The 14,442-nt window shown below is 44.5% G+C and overlaps 2 protein-coding genes across 2 annotated transcripts; both read left to right on the top strand.

The window, feature by feature from the left end:
- The first annotated feature begins 177 nt into the window (after positions 1–177).
- Positions 178–6,214, top strand: LOC120703274. Its single transcript, XM_039987302.1, has 18 exons — positions 178–550; positions 644–813; positions 1,125–1,232; positions 1,318–1,389; positions 1,504–1,651; positions 2,338–2,420; positions 2,981–3,036; positions 3,249–3,376; positions 3,464–3,554; positions 3,651–3,716; positions 3,813–4,035; positions 4,234–4,335; positions 4,469–4,554; positions 4,655–4,777; positions 5,162–5,231; positions 5,325–5,416; positions 5,548–5,652; positions 5,744–6,214. The coding sequence occupies exons 1-18, from the start codon at positions 225–227 to the stop codon at positions 5,855–5,857; spliced, it is 2,163 nt and encodes a 720-aa protein (XP_039843236.1). The 5' UTR covers positions 178–224; the 3' UTR covers positions 5,858–6,214.
- Positions 6,215–7,794: 1,580 nt separating this feature from the next.
- On the top strand, positions 7,795–11,018 carry LOC120703273 (zinc finger protein ZOP1-like). Its single transcript, XM_039987301.1, has 5 exons — positions 7,795–7,983; positions 8,659–8,859; positions 9,109–9,190; positions 10,041–10,136; positions 10,245–11,018. The coding sequence occupies exons 1-5, from the start codon at positions 7,975–7,977 to the stop codon at positions 10,595–10,597; spliced, it is 741 nt and encodes a 246-aa protein (XP_039843235.1). The 5' UTR covers positions 7,795–7,974; the 3' UTR covers positions 10,598–11,018.
- Positions 11,019–14,442: the final 3,424 nt, after the last annotated feature.

Genomic DNA, 14,442 nt, shown 5'->3' with positions numbered 1-14,442 from the left:
CCAATATTATCATTAGAAGTCCCCGAAGCATATCAGCAAACAGTGAGCCGTTCGAAATGAAAAAAAAATACAAGAATTTTACGTGAAATGGTTCATTTTATGCTGGAATTGAGAAAAAATCAACATGCTTGCGTCCACAGATAACGCTGGCTGAGCTTGCAGTCCTGCAGCCCCAGAGAGAAACCCCGCAAAAACCTTTATAAAACAGAAGCCGCGCCCCGCGAATGGCGACACGCCTCGCCACCATCTTCTCGCCTGCGCGCAGCCCAGCTTCCGCCCCGGCCCACCTACTCCACCGCGCCCTCCCCCGATTCCGCCACCGGCGAGCCTGCCCCTCGCCGCCCCGCATGTCCTCCTCCTCGGCAGCGTCCCCCGCGCCACCCTCCACGGCGGCGGCCGGCGGCGACAAGCCCGCGGCGGCGCCGTACGGGTCCTGGAGGTCGCCCATCACCGCGGACGTCGTCTCTGGCGCCGAGAGGCGCCTCGGAGGGATCGCCCTTGCTGGGGATGGACGCCTCCTCTGGATCGAGGGCCGCCCCGAGGAGAAAGGGTAACTGACATCCGCCTCCGAGTTTGTAGTTCTCAATTAGTCTGTTTTTGAACTAATACTTTTCAAATAATAGCTAACTAAATCTGTATTCAGGCGTATGGTTATTGTAAAGGAGGAGGATAGGCCTGTGGATGTCATACCTCAGGAATTTGCAGCACGCACCCTGGCTCAAGAATATGGAGGTGGTGCATTTGCAGTTGACAAAAGTGTTGTTGTGTTTTCTAATTACAAGGATCAACGTCTATACAAGCAAACAATTGGAAGTAAGTATCAAGTAGGGTGCTATTCTCTTATTATCGAGGCTTGCTTAAACTAATATTAATCAGTTGGTGTTCATTAAAATTATAGACAAATTGTAAGGATGTGGTGTTTAATCTCATTATTTCTCTAAACTATTCTGGTTTATGCTGTACATTTACATGCTAGCACATACTACTACGTTTGTTTTTAATACTTGGTACCTTTGCCCAAATCATGCGTATCAAGCTTTTCATATTTTTAGAAAATATGCAATGAGAAGTATGGTTATGAATTTCATAGTACTTAATCACACATGATTATTTAACCTTGTCAGTTGCTGGTCCACCTGTGCCTCTTACACCTGATTATGGTGCGCCGGATGTCAGCTATGCTGATGGTGTATTTGATCCTCACTTTGGCCGTTATGTTACTGTGGTGGAAGGTACTTGAGTACTTGGCCTATGATTTTATTTCAGTACATATGTAGTTACACTACAAACTACTAACATACTCACATCTTCTGATAGACCGTCGGAAAAGTAGCTTGAACCCCACCACAATGATTGCTGCTATAAACTTGAGCGGTGGTGATGTTTGTGGTAAGATATCCCAAGAATGTTATAACCAAACAGTGCCAAGTTAGATCAATGCTTGCTTTTGATTTGTATCCTCTTTCCTTCACATGAGTAGCTTACATATCTTCTGTATTGAAGAACCAAAGGAGCTGATCGGTGGCAATGATTTCTATGCTTTTCCTCGCATTGATCAAAACAAAAGGCGGATGGCATGGATTGAATGGAGTCATCCAAATATGCCCTGGGATAAATCAGAACTTTGGGTTGGCCACTTCTCTGAGAGCGGGTAAATGTCATTATCTTCTGAACAACATCTTAGAACAAGCCTTTTGTTGCATTCAGGTATTTCATGAATAAAAATCTACTTAGTCTGCACCAAATTATTAACTGCACAGGCAATGTATATCGATAATGCTATCTCATGAATATTCAAGCTTTATCATGACAGCTTCTACCCTTGAAGGACCCTTTCATTATTAATTATCTAAAAGACGTGTCATCACATTGTAGTTAACATAACAAATTTCTAGAATAGTAGTACAAAAACCAGATACAAGGATATATCTAGTGCTGCCTTGCTACCAAACACAGTAGCACCTACCAGTGCATGATAAATTTCTGGGTGAATTTTTCATGCACCAGTGTAGGTGCTGCCGTGTTTGGCAGCACAGTAGCACCATAATGGGCGGTAGCACTGGATATATGTCCTCAACCAGATTTCTCATCTTTTTTTCCTTGTTATAGTTGGACTTCATTTATGTTTTATTTTTAATAAATTGATGAAGTATCTAGACTTGAAAATTCCATAGGCATACACTAAATTTCTAAAACCAGATTATATGGGCTGTTATTGTGAACTTACATCATGGTACTGTTATTCTTTTGGAAAGCTCTGAATATGTTCATGTAGAAGAATTCCCCTTCAAGACTATTGCTGAATTAGTCCCATATGTTTGCTTTGGGTGTTTGCAGAGACTTGGCCAAACGGGTCTGTGTTGCTGGTGGCAACCCACTGGTGGTTGAATCTCCTACCGAACCTAAGTGGTCTCCCAAAGGTACCATATTCCTGCTATATTTGTAATTTGTATAGACTCTTGATGTTTTTTTAAAAAAAAATGCTACTTATGTGCAATCGGTTGAGTGATGATAACATCAGCTTAATATCTTTTGTTCTTTTTATTTTTGGGAAGAGACATTGAACTTTATATTCTGAAGCTTTCATATCTCTTATCTATCATACTCTTTATTCTCATAACTTCAACCATTTGTGGTATCAGAAATCGGAACTAATTATGTTCTATTGAGATTTCATGAAACTTTTTCTGTTAGTTTACATTATGTGACATTCAGCATTTTCTTGAGCTTTCTTTGCTCCAAAAACTTTCCCCTTTTCTGTGAAAAATGGAAAGTAAGGTGCTTTTTTATTAACCAGCTGAATGTATTGTTGTTTGATGGGTCCTTTTTGTCCGCAGTTAACACTACCTAGTACTATTGATTTTTTTTCCTATTGAAACCTGATAAGTAATAAGAATATATTATCTTGCACAGTATTGTAGCTGCTGGCCACTGTAATCTCTCTCATACCATACTTCATCTAATTCATTCAAACGTGCAGGAGAACTGTTTTTTGTAACTGACAGAGGGAGTGAATTTTGGAACATTTATAAGTGGGTAAGTAAAAACTTTTTTGACCGTATGGTATAGCTTTATTTTGGATGATTGAGATTGTTGTTGTTAGTAATAATTAATAAATTCTGAGTTCATAATCCATGTGACTCATGAACGAGCTAAATTAATACAATTGTTATGTTCCCTTTTTCTGTAAGAGTTCATCATCTGAACTGTATTTGCCATATGATTTCTCCACATTACCTTGACAATAGGTTGAACAAACCAATGAGATTGTTCCAATGTATGCACTAGATGCTGAATTCACAAGACCATTATGGGTTTTTGGCATCAGCTCTTACGATTTTCTTGGAAACAGCAACCACATCATTTTCAGTTACAGGTATTGATAGTAGCGTAAGTTTGTTTATCCCGTTATCACTTTTGTTTGGGAGATGTACTCAACCATCGAAATAATTATGCCACGCAGGCAGCAAGGAAGGTCATATCTTGGTGTGCTTGATTGTGATTCACATTCTGTTTCATTGCTCGACATCCCTTTCTCTGATTTATCTAATGTGGTATGTATCAAGATCTTGAATACCAGTTTGAAAATTTTAGTATATTTGTTTGTTCTGTGATCTATATATTGGCTTGTTACTTGCTCGATCTGGCAGGTTGCTGGAGATGATTACTTTTATATCGAAGGTGCTTCTGCAAGTATTCCACTGTCAATTGCAAAGGTTTATCAGACCTCAAATGCATATTTTTGGTTATTTGTTGCTGATGTGCATTTTTTTTTTGTCTTGAATGCCAATCGATGCATTTTTTTTCCTCAGGTGACATTGAATGAGAGCAAAATAAAAGTAATCAATTTTTCAATAGTCTGGTCCTCCTCGCCAGATGTATTGCAATATAAACCTTTCTTCAGCAAACCTGAAACTGTTGAGTTCCCTACATCCATACCTGGTCAGAAGGCCTATGCCTATTTCTACCCACCTTCAAATCCCAATTTCCAAGGTTTGCCAGATGAGAAACCTCCTTTGCTTGTCAAAACACATGGTAAGTGGTTTATTCACACATTTGGATGTTTCAAAATAATTATTCACTTTGATCCCTCCAAAGAATTATGCTGGTCTTTCCGTTTTATCTTTAGGTAACTGAAACTGAAAGAAGTGATTCTCATAAGTAGGTTATTGATTTCTTTCTTTTCAGACGAAAACCACTGAATGCTTTGACACTCTTAACAATAATTTTCAGGAGGACCAACAGCTGAAACGCGTGCGGTTCTGGACCTCAGTGTCCAATATTGGACAAGTAGAGGGTGGGCATATGTTGATGTTAACTATGGAGGAAGCACTGGTTTGTCCTTAACTTCCACTGTTTAGGTTAAGCCCTAAGTTTGTTTGTTACGGGACTGCATAGCTAAGTTCAAGTCATTTTAATAACTATATCTGTACCAAATATTAAAACGTACTGAAATATCAAACTGAAGGTTATGGAAGAGAGTATCGGGAGAGACTATTGGAAAAATGGGGTATTGTCGATGTTGATGACTGTTGCAGTTGTGCAAGATTCCTGGTACATCCTTTGAGGAATGGTTATAACGTTAAATTAAAATTTTAACTTTTAAGCAATGATAACAGTGGACCCCAATGCTTTATTGTTCTTTTCTGTTAAGGTGGAGAGTGGCAAAGTTGATGGGCAACGCCTTTGTATTACTGGTAGATCAGCAGGTGGATACACTACTCTAGCTGCACTTGCATTCAGAGACACATTCAAGGCTGGAGCTTCTTTGTATGGTGTAAGTTCTAGCTTTGTAGAATTCTACTGTTTCTTTTTTGTTTGCAATACATATAAACCAAACCATTCAGACCTTAATCCGTTTGTCTAAGTATTTGTTAACCAGCTGCATTTACGAGCTTGTCTCCTGCACACCTTTTTAGTTATATAGCTTGATTGATGGAGTTAAGAATATATCAAATTAGACGTACTTTCTGAAGGTGCTAGGGCAATAATGCATGCTTATGCCTGATAATTCACATTAGTAATATGATAAAAAAATATTCAGCTGGCTTGGTGATTTTTTTTTTTTGCTTTTGTTTGCTCTAGTTGTAATTTTGGTTTTTGTTTGTGCTGATGTAATAATAAGAACTAACTGTTGTCATGTTACCAAATTTATGATTAGATTGGTGACTTGACTTTGTTGAGAGTGGAGACACACAAATTTGAGTCCCATTATATTGACAACCTTGTAGGTAAGAAAGGGTATTGTCATTTCTTTAGGAATATAATAAGTTTAACCCAATTCCTTGGTGAGGTTTATAGTTAACATGGTCCCGTTCCTTCAGGAAATGAAAAGGCTTACTATGAGAGATCACCAATTAACTTTGTGGATCAGTTTACATGTCCGGTGATTTTGTTTCAAGGGTTGGAGGATAAGGTATGTGCTGAACATCAACTGTAATAGATATCATACTGCATTATTTGGTGATATATCGGTGTCTCTATAATATGACTTGGTTCCATGATAAGAGTGTAGCAAAATTTACCGTCCCTGTTAATGGTTTCCAGGTCGTGCCACCAGATCAGGCACAAAAAATCTACAAGGCCTTAAAAGAGAAAGGTTTGCCTGTTGCTTTGGTGGAATATGAGGGGGAGCAGCACGGGTTCCGCAAGGTTGTACGAAAACTGGTTACTTCTACACCTTCAGTCCAGTTGATCTTACACGGTTAACATGGCTTGCAACTTCTTTCACAATTTTGAACAGGCCGAGAACATCAAGTTCACCTTGGAGCAGCAGATGGTGTTTTTTGCACGGCTAATTGGGAAATTTGAGGTGGCAGATGAAATAACTCCGATCAAGATTGAAAACTTCGACTGATTGCTTCGAGAAGCACTTCTAGCAGAAATTGACCTCTCCTTAGAGCATTATCTTTTGTAGGTGAAACGGCTTCTGCCTCTCTAGTTTTGCCGATGTTCTATAGAGGCTCTACGTACTCATGTTAGTCATTCAGGTCAAATACTTTCACTGTGTACTTGTACCTTACAGTGCCGTGTACATATAGCCATTTTCTGTTACCAAGATATTTAAGTCAGGCTGATAGCGTTGTGTAGCGTACGAGCTTCTTGAAGCTCGAGCAACGCCGAGCAAGTTGGCTGCTTGGATAGTAGAAATGGGCTCTGGACGCTTGTATGTTGGAAGTCTAAATAAACTCAAATATCACTGGTTAAATGGTTTCGTTTTTTTCTTTCAAATTAGGATATACTTCATCCCAACTGGGGTTTTTGGGCCAGGGGCCGTTGGGCTTGGGCAAGTCCGAAGCCTCAAAAGGCAAAGCTCATGTCTGAAGCCAAACGTGGTTGTAGTGGTAAACCCAGCTGGATGGCATAATGCACCCGCCTAAGTCTTGAGGGTGAATGAACTCGGGGGTAGTTAGGATTAGTCCGATCTAGATCAAGAACACGATGAACACATAAGGTTTAGAGTGGTTCGGGCCGTCGGAGCGTAATACCCTACATCCAATGTGTGTTGTATTGCCTGTGCTCACAAGAGATTACTCGAGAGTGGTTCTAACTGGTGAGCTGAGAGTGTGAGGGAGAGAGTGTGCGTCCACTTGTCCTCAGACTAGCGTGTGCTCCCCTTTCATAGTCAAAGAAAGAGGCACGTACATAGCCGTTGGGACCCCGACAGGTGGGCCCAACGTGGATGTATTCAAATAACGTAGCGACTAGTGCTATTATGGTGCTACGCCTGAGGGGGATCTTATTCCGGGATTTCGCTGCCTCGTCCGCATGGATGTACTGACCGGCGCAGATCCTCTGACCAGCGTGGTTTTGCCCTGTCATGTTGGTGCGGCGCTTGCAGCTAGCCGGGTAGGCTATGCCACGCATGCTGCTCATGCCGCGTAGCTTGCGGCGTAGGTGGCATGATGGAAAGGGCCGTGCCGTCGTATCCATTTAATGCGACAGACTAACGTACGCCGCGTGCGCGACGCCTGCGGCTACACTGTGCACCTTGGTAATATGCGACCAATAGTGGAGTCTGGCAAAGGCTGTCCCGTGCTCTGTGGCGGCAGAGCACGCCTCAGCCTCCCGCATTAAATGCGGTGGGTGGGCGAGTCTTCCGGCGGAAGACTTGCGCCTGCGCCCGCGCTAGCGGTAGTGGGGCACGTGGCAGCTCCGGACCCCTCCTGGGCGGAGTGCTGGCGCTTGCGCTTAGGGGTCCGGAAGACACGTGGAGGTCCGTGCCTCTAGCAGCTGGTGCTGAGCATCCCTCCTCGGGGGACACGTGGCGACACCGGACCCTTCCCCGAGCAGGGGGCGGGTCCGGGGCCCTTCGTCTGGTGAGGTGGAGCCCGTACAGCAGGGGTCCGGCTGCTCAGCTCCTTGGCGCGCAGTTGCGGATAACTACACGAGTCCTGCCTTCCTGCAGTATGAGTAGGTATCCCTGCTACAGGGTACCGATAGTGGTCAACCAAAGTAAGACTGGCTTAGATGCACCGTGTAAAATTTTTTAAAGGAATATTTTCATATTTGAAGTATTAAATATAGACTAATTATAAAACTAATACAGAACTCGTCTATAAACTACGAGATGAATCTAATGAACCTAATTAATCCGTTATTAACATAGCAATTTAGTGTCTAATCACGGTCTAATTAAGTTCATTAGATTCGTCTTTTAATTTATAAATAAACTGTGCAATTAATTTTTTATTTCGTCTAAATTATTTAGTTCTCCATATAAATGTCACAACATTTTTTTAAAATTTTGAATTTTAGAGTAAGGCCAAGAAAGAAAACTCTGAAGCCGACACCCTGAACTCGGCTCTTGACTCTTGAGGCAGGATACTCCCCGTACCCCGAACGCGCCGCCGGCCGCCTCCACCAGACGCGCCCTCCACCCCAAATCCGCACCTTGCTCGGCTGCGCCGGCGATCTACTGCCGCCAGAGGCGAAGCTCCGTTTCCCGTTCGCGCCGGTCCCCTGCCCGCCGCCATGACGGAGGTACTCCCCCTCCCCCCGCGCTTCGAAATTTTCAGGACCGCGTCCAATCCCTCGTGAGCCCCGATTTGGGCGATTTGCGAAATCGCGGTGTTATTTGAGCTCGTTAGCGATCTTCGTAGCCACATGGGAAGAACGTTTTCTGCTGGGCTGAGTGCTAGCTTGGACCCCGCGGGGTCTTGCTTTCTGTCCCGTGGGTGGATTAGGGTTAGCTGCACGTGCTTGCGCTTGTGGATGCTTGGCACTATCCAATGTCAAGTGTGGCTTCACGAGGCAGGACTGCGGAGATGACGGATGTCTGGTGTAGTGGTGTTATTGGGTTTTGGTGGTTGGAGGAATTACTGATTAGGGTTCAATTGTTTTTGTAGATGCTTGCCATTGCTCAGTCATTTGTCCACAGCTGTGATTCTCTTTGTAGTGAACTTAGATGTATACAAGGCTATGGGAGTGCCACTGTGTCATGCCAAAGTTATTTAGTCTCATTCTAAGTTCATGATAATATGAGCATAAATAATGTTTACCATTTGTAAAAGAATAGAAGGTGCTTTTTGGCCCTTTCAAAATGGTGTCTGTAATCAGCTGCTGACTGTTATTCGTTAAATTCTTGCTACTGAAAGCATCCAATTGTGCAAATTAGCTTTGGGAATAATAACTAGTCTTTTATCTGCCCTGTTTCAGTACTGGGTGAGCCAGGGAAACAAATGGTGTGACTTCTGCAAGATTTTTATAGCCAATAATCCCTTTAGCATCAGAACACATGAACTTGGTAAGCGTCACAAGGACAATGTCACCAAAAGATTATCAACGATGCAAAAGGAGAGTGAAGCAAAGGACAAGGAACAGCAGCAAGCTGCCCGAGCCCTTCAGCAGATAGAAGCAGTAAGTCCTCAGATTCAAAAAAAAAAAGTTCTGTTATAATTTTATCTAATATTCATCGGTGATATACTGATTGGTATACATATGATTTTCTCATAAACTAGAATGCTTTTTACACGGAAAATCTTACTGCATCAATACAGCATGAGGCCATTGCTTTTTGGAATGCCTTGGGCTTTTTCGCTGTTGCCTTGCAATTGGTTGATAGACTATGGAATCATATCCGATTATGTTCAACTTTTTTCGCTGCAGAAAGCTAAAAAGAGCTATCAGAAGGATTTGGAGAATAGCCAGAGGAATGTGGATGGAGACACTTCTGCAGCACCTGGAGATGGTTGTGTATGGTTTTCCTGTTTCTGTATATAACAATAATTCAGTATATTCTTTAGTATGCTAGTTCAATGCGTCCTTTACATTCTTTAGATCCACATCTAGCATCATCACCTTCTTCATGTAGCTTAATATGTTGTGGACCTAGTTCCGATCCAGCTCACACCACCAAACTTACATTGTTGAACCAAGAAGTAGCCTGATAAGTGGCCATGTGACTGTTAGTTTATAAAGGCCGCTTGTTTGATGTAGATCTTACACAATTAAATCGACAATTGAAACACTTATTTCTTCTAGCCCAGAAGTATATCCATGTTTTCCTAGTTCCTACTCTATGTTGTTCTTGCTTATACACAATTAAATCGACCATTCAAACATTTATTTCTTCTAGCTCCGGAAATATATCTTTGCTTTCCTACTTCCTGTTGTTCTTGCAAGGTTTATCCTTGCTGGTGAAGAAGGCACAAAATGCTTCTGTCAGCCCACAAATTTATTGTTGTGTTGTCAACTGTTTTACGACGTCGTTTCAATTATGTCAAAGATGTTTCATGATTGTGCCTCAGTTGTTGTTTTAACAATTTTTTCATAAATGAACTGGCCTGTGTATGAATTCACGTTATGTACCAACGTAGCAGATAAGCTGGCTAGAGATCATTGCCTAGATATGCTGACTTGATCACTGAATACTAATGTGTGTCTGACAGTACAGAACCCATCGGAACCTTTTAGACTATACTTCCAAGTCCCAAGTGATATGAACTACAAGGCATTCTTTGCATAGACTGATTATACTGTTGTCTACGTCAATGTCCTCTTTCTGTTTGGTAATGTTTCCTTAAATCTGGTATGTGCAGGATGGGTATTCGACTCAACATCAGGATATTATCATGACAAATCTACTGGACTTTACTACGATTCAAACTCCGGCTTCTATTATTCAGATGGTTTAGGTGATTTCATCAAGCATGCACCTGTATCTGGACAATTGGTTCCATCCAGTCTTTCTCCAAGCTGTTTTTTCCCACTTATATTGATGTTTATTATTTTGAAATGGGCAGGGAAATGGGTTACTCAAGAAGAGGCGTACAAATCTGTGCAAACTTCCAAAACAGATGTTGGTCAATCCTCAACTTCACAAACAAAAGCTCCTCCTGCTGCGGAAACGGCTGGTCCGGCTATAAAAGGAGGTCCAGCTCCAGGCCGGGTTGTCACAAAGCCACTGAACCCGATGAGACCTATCAAGGGCACTCCTGCTCCGTCAGGCGTTGCTGCTAACAAGAGGAAGAGGGAGGACAAAAAGCCTAAGTTGATCTCCAAGGAGGAGGAAGCGGCTCTCAAAGCCCGGGAAGCAGCCAGGAAGAGAGTAGAGGATAGGGAGAAGCCACTGATGGGATTATACAGAACTTACTGACTTACTGAGGCACCTGCCATCCTTCCTAGACTGTTCTCCCCGCATGGGCCAAACGATTGCACTATCTGATGTTGTGAGAAATATTGGCAAATGGTGTCATGAGAGAGAGCGGGCATGGTTTCAGTCTTTCAGAGAAGCTACTCGACTGCAATTTGCGTCAACCATGTGTGCCTGTCTGCCCTGTACAATGCCTAAGCGGTTCTTGAGTGAGCCAAGTTCCCTTCTGCAGATGTAAAAGAGTATGTTCAACACACATTATTTTTCGCGATTGGAGTGTGGCATATTGCTCCGAACGAGACACGGTGCTGGCTCTTTTCGTGAGACATAGTGATGGCCGCGTTTTCAGGATGGCCAATACTAGTGTGTTGTGCCCATCTAAAAGGAATTTGTATGTTATAGGCGCTTCAGATTTGAAGCAGCATGCGCCGAGTTGGCCATATGGCTGCACGAAAGGTGTCCCCTTTCATTGGTGAATGGTGATCACCGAGGGTATTGTGGAGTGGACAGTAGTCAGCACAGCTCTGGTTTAGTATTTGGAGTTGTCGTTCAGTTTTATGTGCTTGGTGTCTTATTTTACTCCGGAAAACAGGAAAAGGCATAATTTGTGTCATACGGTCATGCTACGGTAGCGCCGACACGACGTGGGGAGGGAAATTGCTCTGCCCGTGGGGAGGAAAGACGCCGTGGGTGATACGCTTAACAGTCGTGTACCGTCAGCGCGCACCTTACATTACCACCCGTTGACACCGACCACGGTGAAAGCACCGAGATGCCTCCACCCGTCACGCTTCCCAGCCAGTCTCGGCTCGGTCCTTCAGCAGCTCTGCTTAGCTTAGCTACCGGCCGGAGCGAACGACCTGAACCTGCCGGTCCTGCCGTAGTGCCGTGCCGGACCGGGAGGTCACCTCACCTCACCCGCGAGGCCGCGGCTCCGCCACGCCCAAAGTCCAGCTCCGCCCTCCGCTGGCCAAGCCGCCACGTACGCGCCGCTGTGGGCGGCTCCGCGTCCAGGCGTCTGGTCGGAGAGGTGTAACACCCCGGTGTTAATAATGTGCTTAATTAGTTAATCATGGGCATAAGCTTGTCATTAGCGCTAATCAAGTTTGCATAGTAAACATCAACTTAGCTGTGTTCGACCGTATTTTTCTTCATGATCCGAGTCTCAAATCAAGTTTCTCCCAAAATCAAAGTTGTAGACCTTCTCTTCCTCTACAACTTCTATTTTGGCCAAATTTCAAGTTTCAATATGAAAATTTGAGTTTTGGATGGTCAAAGTCGGGTCAATTTCATTTGAACGCCACACCTGCTCCCTACTGTGCTCGTACCGCCGCCCATCCGACGACCGGCACAGCGCCAGCGACCTCCACGAGTCGCGCGCCGGCGAACCTCGCCGTCCGCGCGGGCGCTCCCTTATCCGTTCCACGTTCCAGCGCCCAAGCATTGCCCCCACCCCTCCTCCTTCCTCGAGCTCGCGCCGAGCAGAGCCGCCGCCGGCGTCCGCGCCGGCCATCCCCACCGCCCCGCCTCGATTCCTCGCGCCCCAAGCCGCTCCACCTCGCCATCCACCCACGCCGCACCTCCCCGAGCCCGACTGAGCCTCTTCTTGGCCGAATCGGCCTTGCGCCGCCACGGCCACCATTGCAGCTCCGCGCCGAGCCCCGCCCCGCCTGTCGATCCATCCGACCCATCCAACCTGGGCTCTCTTCCTCGCCATCCAACCTGCAAAACGGACTCGTGGTGAGCTCCTCAACCCATCCGACCCCTTTCCCCTTCGATTCCGGCACCGCCACCGCCGGGACGCAGCCGCGCCGCAGTGGCCGTCGTGCAGTGCCACTAGCGCCCGTCGCAGGCCGCCCCTGCGCGAGCTCAAGCGCAGCTACCACGCGCACCGGCACCCGCTACCCGCGCCGCCCGCAAGCCTGCGTCGCCCAGCCGCCCATGGCGTGCAGGGCAGGGGGCTGGGCTGGGCTGGGCTGGGCCTCCCACTGACATATGGGGCCAGCTGTCAGCCCCTGTTTAGGGTTTAGGATTTTTCCAAAATTAGTTATTTTCAGCTGAAACTTTGTAAATGCATAACAAATCACAGAAAAATGCTAAAAATGAAAACTAAATTTTGTTAGCTTAGTTAGATCTAGATCTGCAGAGGAAAAATACTCATGCTTGTGAAATGGTAGTTTAGACCATGCTAAATTTTATTGTGTGTGTAAGCTAGTTTATTTTGTATCTGTTGTTCTGTTTGTCTAAAAATCATGAAATTTTTGTAGTAGCCTACTCTTTGCATGTGTATTTCACTGAAAAATTTTATATGTAGAATCTATGTGCATGTTTGTGGATCTGTCATTGTTCATTTTATGTTCCTAAGGCTAAAATAAATAGAGCCGAGTCGCCAACATGGCCTGCACCCACCACCTCCCGTCCGCCGTCCCTCCCCGCCATGGCCTGCAAGTCCGGTGATCTCCTGGTGCCCTCCGATCATGGGATCCTCCTCGGATCTCGTGGACCGGCTGGATTTCAACATCGGCTTGGGTTTTCAGGAGAAAATTCGGCAACGTTTCCGCACCCCGGTACATCATCCCTCCCCTTCTGCAGATGGATCTTTTCTCCTCCTGGTCACTTTTCGACGTTTCCTCTTCCGTCTTACGGAAGATTCAGTCTCTTTGGCCTTGCAATCGTGTTTGGGTGGTCGTGCTGCTGATTTTCATGTGAAATTCCTGAGCAACAATCACTTTCGCTTCTCGGTTTTCTCAAAAGATGTGGGTTTTCAAGTCTATAAATTGAGATGTGTTATCACCGACACGTTTGATGCCTACTTTCATCTCTGGCACAATGGTACCCCTAATTGGGAAAAGGAGAAACGTGCCTGGGAATTGGAGAGGAAAAAAAGTGGACCAAAGTACTATCCAAATCAGCCAAAAGGGCACTCAAGAAAACAGAACCCCCTCTCAAGCGTGTGCGCTTTGCAGAGAAACTGGTTCAGTCACCAAAGAAAGTTGTGCCCTCTTCTTCCTTTGATTTGGCCTTTGGTTCTCATGTGGTTCAAGTTGATCCTTCTCAGATCAATGCACATCCCACTGGTGCCCCCCATACTCCCATTTTTCGAAGTCCACAGCGTGTTCTTCGCTTTTCGGATGAACACCCACGTGGCAATTTCTCTGGAGAACGCGATTCCCGTGATCGGACTTTCACTGTGCCGCGCCTTTCGCGGGCGAGATTTGGGGACACTTCGAATTTGAATTTGGCCCGGCATACCCGGCCCTGCTCCCATTGCCTCAGTACGGGGCATATTCGAAGGGACTGCTCTTCCAGAATCAGATGCAACCTTTGCTTCCTTCCAGCCCGGTCATTTAAGCAGGTCCTGCTACTGGGGCCCAAAACCAATCTGGAAAGGCAAAAGTCTATTTTACCTCCTCCAACTATCACCAAAGTTTGGTTTTCCTCCTACAACTATAAAACCGGGTATTTCACCTCCCTTAACCTTTCAAACCGTCCATTTTACCTCCCTCGAGCGGTTTTGAAGGCTGTTTGCTACAGTAACCGTAGTTTTGTCTTTTTCTTTTTTAAAAAAATTTCAGTTGAATCTTTGAAAAATCATAGTAAATCACAAAAAAATCATAAAATAGAAAATCCAATTTTGTTGGACTCCACATGAGTAGATATACACAGTGAATATATTATATGGTATACTTTAGTACTATTTTTTACTGTAACTTTAGATATATATTTTTCTGTAATTAATTTATAGCTACAGTTTTCGTCGTCCCATTATGGTGAAATTTTTATGGTGAGCTAATCATTATATGATTGAGCTGTATTAAAAATTTTATGATTATTAGATCATGTTTGAC

Source organism: Panicum virgatum, chromosome 4K (assembly GCF_016808335.1).
Source record: "Panicum virgatum strain AP13 chromosome 4K, P.virgatum_v5, whole genome shotgun sequence".
Lineage (NCBI taxonomy): Eukaryota > Viridiplantae > Streptophyta > Magnoliopsida > Poales > Poaceae > Panicum > Panicum virgatum.
Note: the sequence above shows the minus strand (reverse complement) of the source record. Positions and strands in the feature narration are given on the sequence as shown.